This window comes from Bactrocera dorsalis, chromosome 3 (genome assembly GCF_023373825.1).
Source record: "Bactrocera dorsalis isolate Fly_Bdor chromosome 3, ASM2337382v1, whole genome shotgun sequence".
Taxonomy (NCBI): domain Eukaryota; kingdom Metazoa; phylum Arthropoda; class Insecta; order Diptera; family Tephritidae; genus Bactrocera; species Bactrocera dorsalis.
The window spans coordinates 87,671,459-87,681,903 of record NC_064305.1 but is presented as its reverse complement, the minus strand read 5'-3'; the positions used below and the strand labels follow the sequence as shown (position 1 = coordinate 87,681,903).

The 10,445-nt window shown below is 34.3% G+C and overlaps 3 protein-coding genes across 5 annotated transcripts; 1 reads left to right on the top strand and 2 right to left on the bottom strand.

Annotated features, from left to right (window-relative positions):
• Positions 1-429: 429 nt before the first annotated feature.
• On the bottom strand, positions 430-2,995 carry LOC105229707 (uncharacterized). The gene is made up of 6 exons (XM_049452313.1): positions 2,620-2,995; positions 2,408-2,552; positions 2,227-2,352; positions 1,031-1,180; positions 779-966; positions 430-699 (listed from the first exon to the last, which is right to left on the bottom strand). Exons 1-6 carry the CDS (start codon positions 2,754-2,756, stop codon positions 603-605), a joined length of 843 nt encoding a protein of 280 aa, XP_049308270.1. The 5' UTR covers positions 2,757-2,995; the 3' UTR covers positions 430-602.
• A 1,322-nt stretch (positions 2,996-4,317) lies between these two features.
• On the top strand, positions 4,318-6,237 carry LOC105229706 (uncharacterized). Its single transcript, XM_011210136.4, has 5 exons — positions 4,318-4,808; positions 4,906-5,059; positions 5,205-5,330; positions 5,409-5,558; positions 5,835-6,237. Exons 1-5 carry the CDS (start codon positions 4,489-4,491, stop codon positions 6,003-6,005), a joined length of 921 nt encoding a protein of 306 aa, XP_011208438.1. The 5' UTR covers positions 4,318-4,488; the 3' UTR covers positions 6,006-6,237.
• A 34-nt stretch (positions 6,238-6,271) lies between these two features.
• Positions 6,272-9,975, bottom strand: LOC105229705 (synaptobrevin). Of its 3 annotated transcripts, XR_852721.4 has the most exons (5): positions 9,773-9,975; positions 9,490-9,578; positions 8,383-8,690; positions 7,095-7,322; positions 6,272-6,990 (listed from the first exon to the last, which is right to left on the bottom strand). XR_852721.4 is itself a non-coding variant. In XM_011210134.4 (4 exons), exons 2-4 carry the CDS (start codon positions 9,534-9,536, stop codon positions 6,920-6,922), a joined length of 426 nt encoding a protein of 141 aa, XP_011208436.1. In that variant the 5' UTR covers positions 9,537-9,578; positions 9,773-9,970; the 3' UTR covers positions 6,272-6,919. The 3 variants fall into 3 exon arrangements, 2 of the variants coding, with proteins under 2 accessions (XP_011208436.1, XP_011208437.1); XM_011210134.4 differs by lacking the exon at positions 7,095-7,322 and having other exon boundaries at positions 9,773-9,970; XM_011210135.4 differs by lacking the exon at positions 7,095-7,322 and having other exon boundaries at positions 8,383-8,654; positions 9,773-9,970.
• Positions 9,976-10,445: the final 470 nt, after the last annotated feature.

Here is a 10,445-nt window from a genome sequence, read left to right as displayed (position 1 = left end):
GTTATATATACATACATATATTCACATACGAGCACATAAGCTTATAAATTAACAAAAAAATCCAAAAATGTAATGAAAATGGAATTGTGGATGGAAAACTCGGTAGTTAAGCTTACAGGTACATAGTTCAAGGCAGCTTAAGGCGAAGATGAACAGAGCGCTTAATAAAATATTTCATGCATGCTTAAAGATTTAAAACACAAAATAAAAACAGAAAAAAAAAAATTAAAAAAAAAAAATAAAAATATTAAAAGTTAAATTTCGAACATGTTAAAGTACTCTCTGTGCTAATTACTAATTTGTAACAGTTTACAACACTGCAAATCTTAAAAGAAAATATAGTAACAACTGTGTTTTTAAATGGAGTTACTTAAATTATAATACAATGTCTGTCTAAATACAAGATTTCAACTAAATTAAACGAAAATAAATGTGCCAGTGTTACACAACACTGTTTAAATGAAAATTTTTCGAGGATCTTTTATTCACCACACACAATTACACCATACATTTAATGTTACATAATATCTAAACGTTTACTAAACAAAGCAATTAACGCAATATTTTCAAAACTGCCGACGATACTTCCAATTTTTACCAATTTACAGATAAATCGGCGCCACATTGTCACTGCCGCTGTCGTATGGCGAGACATCGTCAGAAAGCGATCTGTTCGATGCGCCAGTATAGTTGCCACAACTGATTTGAAAAAATAAGAAAATTTTTCATTAGAAATTTGTATACAACTTTAATCATACAGAACAACACTGATACCCACCATGAATCACCATAGAGCGATAGACCGTGGCCGCCTGCCAACTCATATATTTTGGCAATCAGTAGGAAAGACATGATCAATAGTATTGTTAGATCGTGGTAGAGTATGAGCGCGGCCAGCAGATAGTCATTTAGACGCATTTCCGCGTAACGGTAACCATTTATGGTTTGTGCATGGTACATGACGAACTGCAGGGAAACAAAAAAATAACAATTGTAATGTTATATCGTGAAAGAATGATATGAAACTGACCATCAGCACCGTTATTATTATGATCGTCGAATATATGAAAAATGCTATTTTAAGACCTGCCAAGAGCTGCAGCATTACGAAGAATACCGAGGTGATAAAAAATATTACAGCTGCCACAAATAATATCACAACGTCCAGTGTTAAATCGTGCTGAAAGCGATAAGACAGGAGACATGGTGAAATCTTAAAGAAAGCTTTTAACTAAGGGATTAATGGCTTAAATTTGGGTATTCCAGGAGTGATAGCGATAGTAGACACACTACTTTATAAACGATACGAACTGTCAAATTTTCATAGCGAAGCTCTTCTTGCGTTGAAGATATCACGAACTAATGAATTTTTTGACAATAACACTAATTGTCTCACATATGAATATATTCGGCACTAACTAGAAGGAAAGGGAGCGCCGGACTCCGACTACTCATATAAGGTTAGGTTATCTGGTAGGCCAATAAGCCGCACATAGACCAGTTTTAATCCTTTGCGATACTAGATAGTGTTCAATTGCTAGGTCCTTGAGAAGTAGTCATCCTTTGGGATGCCTGCGCTTGACTAGAATTTTAACAGACTCTGTGGTCTCACTATCGATACCTCCTCCAGCGTATCATACCGTGGGGACCCCAGATGCATATAGCGTAGTCTTGCCAATGCGGGACAAGTTTACAAGAGCTGATCCATTGTTTCACTGGTGCCCCGCTCTAGATAGTTTCTGCAATCTTATGTATCTGTCTGCTCATCCTGTGGTCATGTGTCGCCAGTTAGTATTCCCACCATGTTCCTAAAGTATCTTCTATCGGGTGCCAATAGGAATTTTATGTACTTCCGTTCTACCGTTTCGCACACAACTTTTGCAGTTTTGCTCCCAAATAGCTCGTTCTAGCGAGGTTTGACTCCTCATATAAGATAAAATTAAAGAAAAAAATTATGTCCGTACAATCAATAGTGTCATGATACGTGATAAACGAAACGAGCTGTCAAATTTTCTCATGAACTAATGATTTTATCTGTCACTGGAAGTAATTGTCGTAATCGCTAAAGTTCTCAATATATGAAGGAAACTAGGAGGAAAAGAAGAGCACGACTTCGGCTCTTCGAATTGTGGAATGAACTTCATGTCTATGCAAAGGTTATCAACTACCCCTCTCCTAAATGTAAATATATGTATAACTAATCTCTGGAAGTAACGCGCAACTTACACGAATGTGTACACCAATGATTATGAAGACAATGCCCAAAATAGACACGAACAGCAGGGTTATGCCGAAAAGCGCCAGAGTTGGTTCGACGATAGCGCGTGAAATGCCCCAAGTTGTCATAAATACCTGCAAATTATTTATATTATAATTAATATTGCATAGTACACCGTTATACACATACTATTATAATTGTTATCACCCAATTGATGGGCTTCGCAAAGCGCAGATTTTCGAAGAATACGAAGGACGTCACCAACAACATGCCGACAAGCAGCGCAATTATTGAGATATAAGAAAAGTCCAAGATAAAGTTGCGTAATCCATCACTAAAACGCGAACAAACGAGAGAGGCGTTGAGGTCAATGAGAATGTTAGAGGGAAATAAGCACTCACAGCGTAATCATTAGGATCCATTGCACGATTGAGATGCAAAAGAAGATCACTGTTAAACTGTAGGCAATGCAAGCGAATCGGGAGCGATCTTGTCGATACTGGTACATGCGCGGTGTTCTGCTATCATCATCCGCCATGCTGCCATTTGGCACACCAAATACACACCCTAATTTGGTTAACGAATTTAGTAAAGTATTACTAAATGTTGAGTATTTTTAACGTTTCGTAATTTTGTTTGAATTTATTTTTTCCGATTTTTATTTACACTAAATAAACTTGTAATTTTCAAAACAATGAAATTTTCTTCTTCCACACAAAACGTAAACATATATATATATTGGAATACTTCAATAATCAAAAACGAAAAAGAAGCACTGATTAAATAAAATAAAGTGGGAGTATTCACAATATTTATTAGTAATTATTGAATGGAGAAGGAGAGAACTGAGAATATTTACTGAAGAACAGGATCATCTCCCCCAACTTTATTAGACTGGTGGTTATCAACTCTCAAAATGTACGATCGGAATAGTTTAAAGTTGTCACTATCATTATTGGCTCTTAGAAAGTACCAAGAAGACCCGACGTTTTCTAGCCAAATTTTGTTCAGCGATGAGGCCCATTTTTAGGTCAATGGGTTTGAAATCAAGCAAAATTGCTGCATTTGGAACGATAAGTAGCCTAAAGATATTCAAGAGCTACCATTTCATTCAGAAAAAGCAACGGTTTGGTATGGTTTGTGGGCCAGTGGCAACATCGGTCCATATTTCTTCAATAATTATGACGGTGAGAACGTAACGGTCAAGGATGACCATTATTGTGCCACGATAACTGACTATTTGATGCCTGAATGAAGCTCATGATCTCGGCGGAATTCGGTTTCAACAAGACGGCGCCACCTCTCACACATAGCTATGGCATGGCAAGAATAATTGCACGTTTTAGGCCGCCTCCAAGATCGTGTGATATCCCACCGTTAGACTTTTTCCTGTGGTGATATATAAAGTCTAAAGTCTATGCGGACAATCCCGCTTCTCGGGCCTTGGAGCAAAACATCACGCATGTCATTCGCCAGTTACCACTCGAAATGCTCGAACGCGTCAACGAAAATTGAACTCAACGGATGCCCCCATCTGAGACGTAGCCGCGGCCAACAGATAAAGAGATAATCTTCAAAAAATAAATGCCAAATAATGTTCCTTCGAATGATTATAAACATTCTCCATTAAATTTGGAGTTTCTGTGTATTTTCTTTAAAAAAAAATAGGGAACCTCGATCACCCTCAAAACGGTCTTTATCTGAAAAAGATATATAGAAAGTCTCATCCTTAAAAGTCTACGAAAAGGGGTCGATGTAACCGCGTATGGCGTCGTACGTAATGGAACCGAATTTTTCTTAGACCGGGGACCGTCGCCTCGACATTTTCTACCCTTGAAATAATAACTATGACGATCAGATTTGTATTCGATCATCAGAAGATCGACGAGAGAAGAAACTGGGGCTCGAAGAGAATAAAAGTTAAGGGCTCCTGACCCATTAACAGTTGCAAGGCGCCGCCGTGAGGACTTCAGACTTCCCGATCCCGCCTCTCACGCAGTCACTGTCGACGATGCGCCTATAGATATTATATTATCAATGAGTTTATTCTCGGTGTAAATTATTACAAATATATGTGCATATATGTGGCCACACCAAAACACAAAAAAATACAAAAAATTAAAAAAAAAATCAATAAAAAACCAAAACAAATTCAAATTTTATTACATCAAGTCGAGCATTGACATCGAACGTCAACAAAGTGTAAAAGCGTTTGCTTTTACAATTTGCTTTGTATATAAATAATAGAGATTTGGGAAATCTGAAGTGCAATGCCGTTGGTAAAAGTAGTCGGCGCACAGCCAACCATCGCGACGGCGGCCGCAGTAGCGATCGAAGCCGCCGCTTTTAACAGACAGCAACCGGATGATATTCCGGCTGAGGCGCCAAGGAAATACAAATTACCAGTGGTGAAAGTCGAGGAAGAAGAAGAATTTCAGTACTTTGGTAAAGTTCCACTGTGGCAGGACGACACGCCGGAGGCTATACTTGCCGTGCGTAAAATACACACAGACTTCATCGTTGAGGTGCATCTGCACGCGCTTGGCTACTTGGTTGTGAGCATCAGTCAGTGGATATTAATATATAAAATGTATGTATGTGTTTGTTGTGCTTACGCAGAGCATTGAACCGTTACTATTATTATGTTTTGATTTTTCGCGTTTTTATCGTTTTTGCTTTTGCTGCAGCGCCGCAATTACCAATTATGTGAAAGCACACTACTGTCTCTCATTGCTGCCGTTCGTCTTGAGCTTCACAATGCTGATCACCTTGGTATTCTTCTATGATGACATAACGAAGGGCCGACACATGGCGGTGTTTTATTGCTATACAGTTATAATGGTACGTTGATTAACTGCCCAAAAGTATGCTACACTGGATATAACTAAAGCATCGTACAAGCATCGCTATGCAAATAAAAATATGCTTACATACATACAAATATGCCCAAATTAAAGTATACGCTCTAACTTTAAATTTTCCAAAGCTTGAACTTTCCAGCGTGCCAGTAGCAATGCCACTGTCCTCGTATACTTTGACGCAACTGATGTGTTCGGGTTTCATATCAACAGTTGTCATAGTGGCAGGCATCTTGATCGCTCATGCGAAAAAAGTAAGTACTCATATTGAGACCAGAGCATGAAAAACAGCATCAACAATAATATTTTGTTTTTTACCCACATCCCTGCAGGATTATTATGTATATAAGCCGGCATTTATATTCGCTTGGACATGTCGTTGTTTTTTAGTCGCCTCAATGGGTATTATAGTGGGGATTTCACTGCAAAGTCCTTACTTCGATGTGGTTATGACATTAACAATGACATTTTTCATGTCGCTTGTAAGTATTTTAGAACACACGTGCACGCACAAACACACTTTCACATTATAGTTTAACAAACGAACTGAGCATTCATACAGTACACCATGTCGTATGAGCAACGCAAAATTTATAAGGCATTTGTATGAATGGTCGGTTGGTCTATTAATGATAAAGTGCTAGATTTTGTATATAAATTGTTTATCTTAATTAAAATATCTAAAAAAAATTAACCGTTACACAATATGCAATTAACTTTCAATATTTCATGAATTTTTTTATACAAACTCTTTGCAGTACATCTTGATGTGCGCGAAGGCTATAAGCAGTGCCGAGTTCATTTGGATGGACACATATGGGCCGCATATGTATGGCACGTTGTTCTATATCAATTACATGACGCTCTTTTCGATGAGCGTCTTACTCTTTGAGGAACTCGATGCAGCAATGAAACGTCAGCACCAATAGCCAAGTACAAAACGGAAAAGAAATAGTGTATAAAGTTCACCGATCCAGCTTCCAGTTTATGATTATCTTTACGTTCACTTCTTTTTTTGCCTTCTTGCAATTGTATACAAGAAAATTACGTTAAAATTTGCACAAAAGTCAAACTACTGCTGTTCCATAAATAAATATGTATGTTCCTCATGTTTATATGTATGTGTGTATATATATTTTTTACATATTGTATTTTGTCATGCCATTTACTATTGCTTAGTGGAGTAATAAATGCGTTTAATGTTTTCCAAAATGTTGCTTAATTTATTTTTTGTATGTGTATAGTTTACATTTTGTAAATAGTTGTTTGTTTCCACTCATACACCGTTAGAATATGCATATTGTGTGTAAATACTTCGAAAACGCTAAAATCAACACTAAAGTATTTTTTGTTTATGTAAATATACATGTATATAGTTTTATATATATGTATGTGTACTCTGTATATGTATATAACAGCAATATAGTTTTACAAATCGTTTTAATATTGTATATGTAAAAATGTCAAATGGATTTCAGTTTTTTTTTTAATAATTAAGAGTATGACAAACGTTTTTATATTACAAAAAACAATTAAACAAACACAAAATTAAACAAATACTTTGCTTTTTTATGTTTTACATTTCCAATTACAATTTCATTCAGATATCCGTTGTATATGTAAGGCATACATTTTGTATATTACTTGTATATATGTATAATGATTTATGTATATATATTTTTTTGTATACTGTTTAAAGACATTCAGTTAGAGCTGTATTAAAGAAACGATCCAATGCATATTGATTGTGCGCTGGCATTTTGTGCATTTTTTAAAAATCACGTCTAATGCTTTCAATCAAAACAACAAGGAATCATCATAAGGCCACTGCGGTCTGAGCTTTTTAAGGTGATGTCGTGTTTTGAATTTGGTTATGTGAATCAGAGCTGCTACTGCCGGATGGCAGGAAGGATACTGTAAACGGTAGAAAGAAGAAAATTTAATTATTGTTTTGTAGCAAAAGCAAAAACGAAACAATTGTCTTACAATCGACACATTATTCGTAATGGTTTACTTACACTTTAAATAAAATGGCTTTCAGACGTATTGCGACGGTACAAACTTCTACTTTTCCTACTTAAACAATTATTTACCGCTTTTTATTTCAAAAATGCTTAATTAAAGAAACTGAAAACACTAGACACATACATATATATGGACAAAAACACACACTTATAGAGAACATGTATATATTTAAAAGGTTGATCTTCAACTGCTAATTGGTACCGGTTAATAAAAGAGCATAACTGAAAATAAAAAAGTAAAAAAAAGTGGCGAAAATCGCTTGGTATAATTTTGAATTCAAAATAAAAAATTTTGTTTCTCTTATAAAAACCCATAAGGTTAACGAACACCAAATGAAAATGCGAAAACAAAGGAGAATTTAAAGTGATAACGGCGATTAGCTGATAAGTTAAGGTCAAAAGAACCCGTTGAGAAAACAAGTTAATAAATATTTCATATTTGCAGACATGTTATTTTAAAATTTGAAAGAATGAAATGAAAATAAAATCAAAATAATATTGCAAAACATAAAATAATCAATTTAGTATCATTAATTACTATGTAGGTTAATATAATAACATGAAAAATTATCACATAATTCAAAAAATTTAAATTAATACTAATGATTAAAAAACTAAACAAACCAAAAAGCCAATACTCGTAAATAAAAATAAATAAATGAAATTAGTAACAAAATCAAAAATTTTCTACAAAAAATTAAAATAAAATTTTATAAAAATATAAAATAATACATTTAATATATTTGTTTTATGAGAATCCTCTTAATAAAAAATACATTAACTTTTTTAATAAATTGAAGAAGAATATTTTAAAATTTAAATCATGTACTTATAAATATAATATATTGATTAATATATCCTGAAACCTTTTAATAAATTGCAGCAATACAAAAATAAGTACAAAGCAAATAAATAATAAAATAAAAAAATATAAAAAATAACAAATAAAAATTAAAAAAAGAAATATAAAAAAAAAAAACAAATAAAAACAATAAAATAAACAAACAAAATAAACCAAAAATAATAATAAAAGAACAAGATTAGTTGTGCATACAATGCAATGTGAATCCCTTTAACATAATTAATGAATTAAAAAAGAAAATGTTGTCAAGAACTTTAATAACTAAAAATACCGATTAATATACTCTGAAACCCTTATTAAATTGCAACGCAGTCCAAATGTCAAAAGCCATTTATAATTATTTATAATTGACACAGTTAAAGAAATTTATATGACTGTACATTTAATTAATTTTTATTACATTTCTAGATCCGTACTCACCGATTATGATAATTAAGAGAACCACACCGATCACACCCATAATGATCATCATTTTCATGTTAGCCCACCATTGTTTGCGCTTCAATTTGCCAGCTTGTTGTTCGAACTGCGAGGCACCGGCTTCCAGCGCATCAGCACGCTCACCCAGTTCCGATAGTTTCTGATCGCGCTCCAGAACCTTTTCCACATTCACGCGCATAATACCGACCACCTCATCGACCTTGGCTTGGGTTTGCTGGAGTCGCTTCTGCGCTTGATTATTATTGCTGGGACTGGCAGAGTTCGGAGGCGGGGGTAAAACAGGAAAACTATACAATTATATACGGGTTAGATTACAAAATATAACAGGGTGTCCATTTCATTTCGTATGTAGAAATTTTTGGTGAGAAGCGTGTCAGACAACAGCTAACCCACCTATAAAACACCCTGTATAAACATTTGTATAACACACACAGACAACACATATACAGTTGGCTAGACTATGTTCTTTACCAGAACTATTAAGTATTCATTGCATGTAAGCAACTAATAGGCTGACAAGTACACGATATAATTCTTTTTTAAGCAACTAATGATTGCATGCAGCACCAGCTGTGAAGTATTTCCCCCTTCGTGCCCTTATTGTATTTGCAATGTAGTCATATCAATTGTAATACAAATGTCAGCTAACTTTTTAAGGCCATTGAGGTCATACCGGCAATAGCGAAGAAGTTAAGCCACAGACGGTCACATAGATATTAATGTATGTACACATATATATATATTAACTAAGTCTATTTCTGCAGTCTGAAGTCACTAATGGAATTTTAATAAAACGTTATTTCAATCCACGTAGTTTAATGTTTGTATGTAAATTGTCTGCAGCAATAAACCAACCCACGTATTAAAGATAACCAAACATTAGGTAAATACGACTACGTACATATGTATTTAGTGTAGGTACAAACATATGTACGTTACCAATTCTATTGCACTGGCCAAGATGGCGAATATGTGCTAATTGCAATACTAGCACTAAGGTCTAGCGGACTGATAACACACTGACATGTAATGATTATAACTTTAATGAATTATCACACAATAAAATAAATAAATCTGTATTCTTACTCAGTTGTTGAACCAGATGGTGCCGGAAATTCATTTGGGTTCTCCATTTTTCAAATTTTGTTGTTCTTCCGAAATTTGTGCGTCAATTGCTGGAACAAAGCGAATGGCAAATAATAAAACAAATCGTAATTAAGCGCTCTAGCTCTCACAAAAGAACTGTGCTAGTAGCCAAGTCGTCACGCAAAACCGGATGAATCACCACAATAAAATGTATATATTTTTCTTGTTTCACTTAGCGACTTGTTGCACAGTTTTAATTGAGCTTCAAAACACTTGAACTTACCTTTATATTATATTTTAAATCACAACACTGTGTATTGTTTTCCTTTTGTGCGTATTTTATTTATCGCAGCAGCTAAAAACACAACCTTTGCTATTTCTTTTAGGTGAGAAACAAGGTAAATTCAGAAAGGATCGTGAAAAATGAACTAACTGCTCGGCGTTTTTGTCTGCTATTCGCCGCTTTGTTGGATGATGAATGAATGTTCAAGCGAAATGAATGGACAAGGGTTGCTGTTGTATGCGAATTGTGTAGGAGGCTTGTGTCGGCATAGCAGTTTTTTCCGTAACAAAAGCCGTGGAGAAAATTACTTGCTGGCAAATTATCTGTCTTGCATAACTAAGTTAAAAGTTTATCTTAATAAATTGAATATAAATATTAAATAACGAATATAGTTATAGCTATTAATATTTTTCTATTTTATTTAATATTGTTGTGTTGAGGTGCGGTAAAAATTTGATAGATACAACACTGCGGATGGTAACACAGGGTGCAACAAAAGAATGTATATTCCGCAGAAATACAAGGCGCTCACAACAATTCAAAATATTTAATTCATATTACCAGATATTGATAAATTTTCAGTTTACAGTTTGCAAAAAGAATTTTGTAATTTTAAATAATTTGTATATATATATATGTAGGTATAGGTGTATGGATTGTATTTAAGAAAACT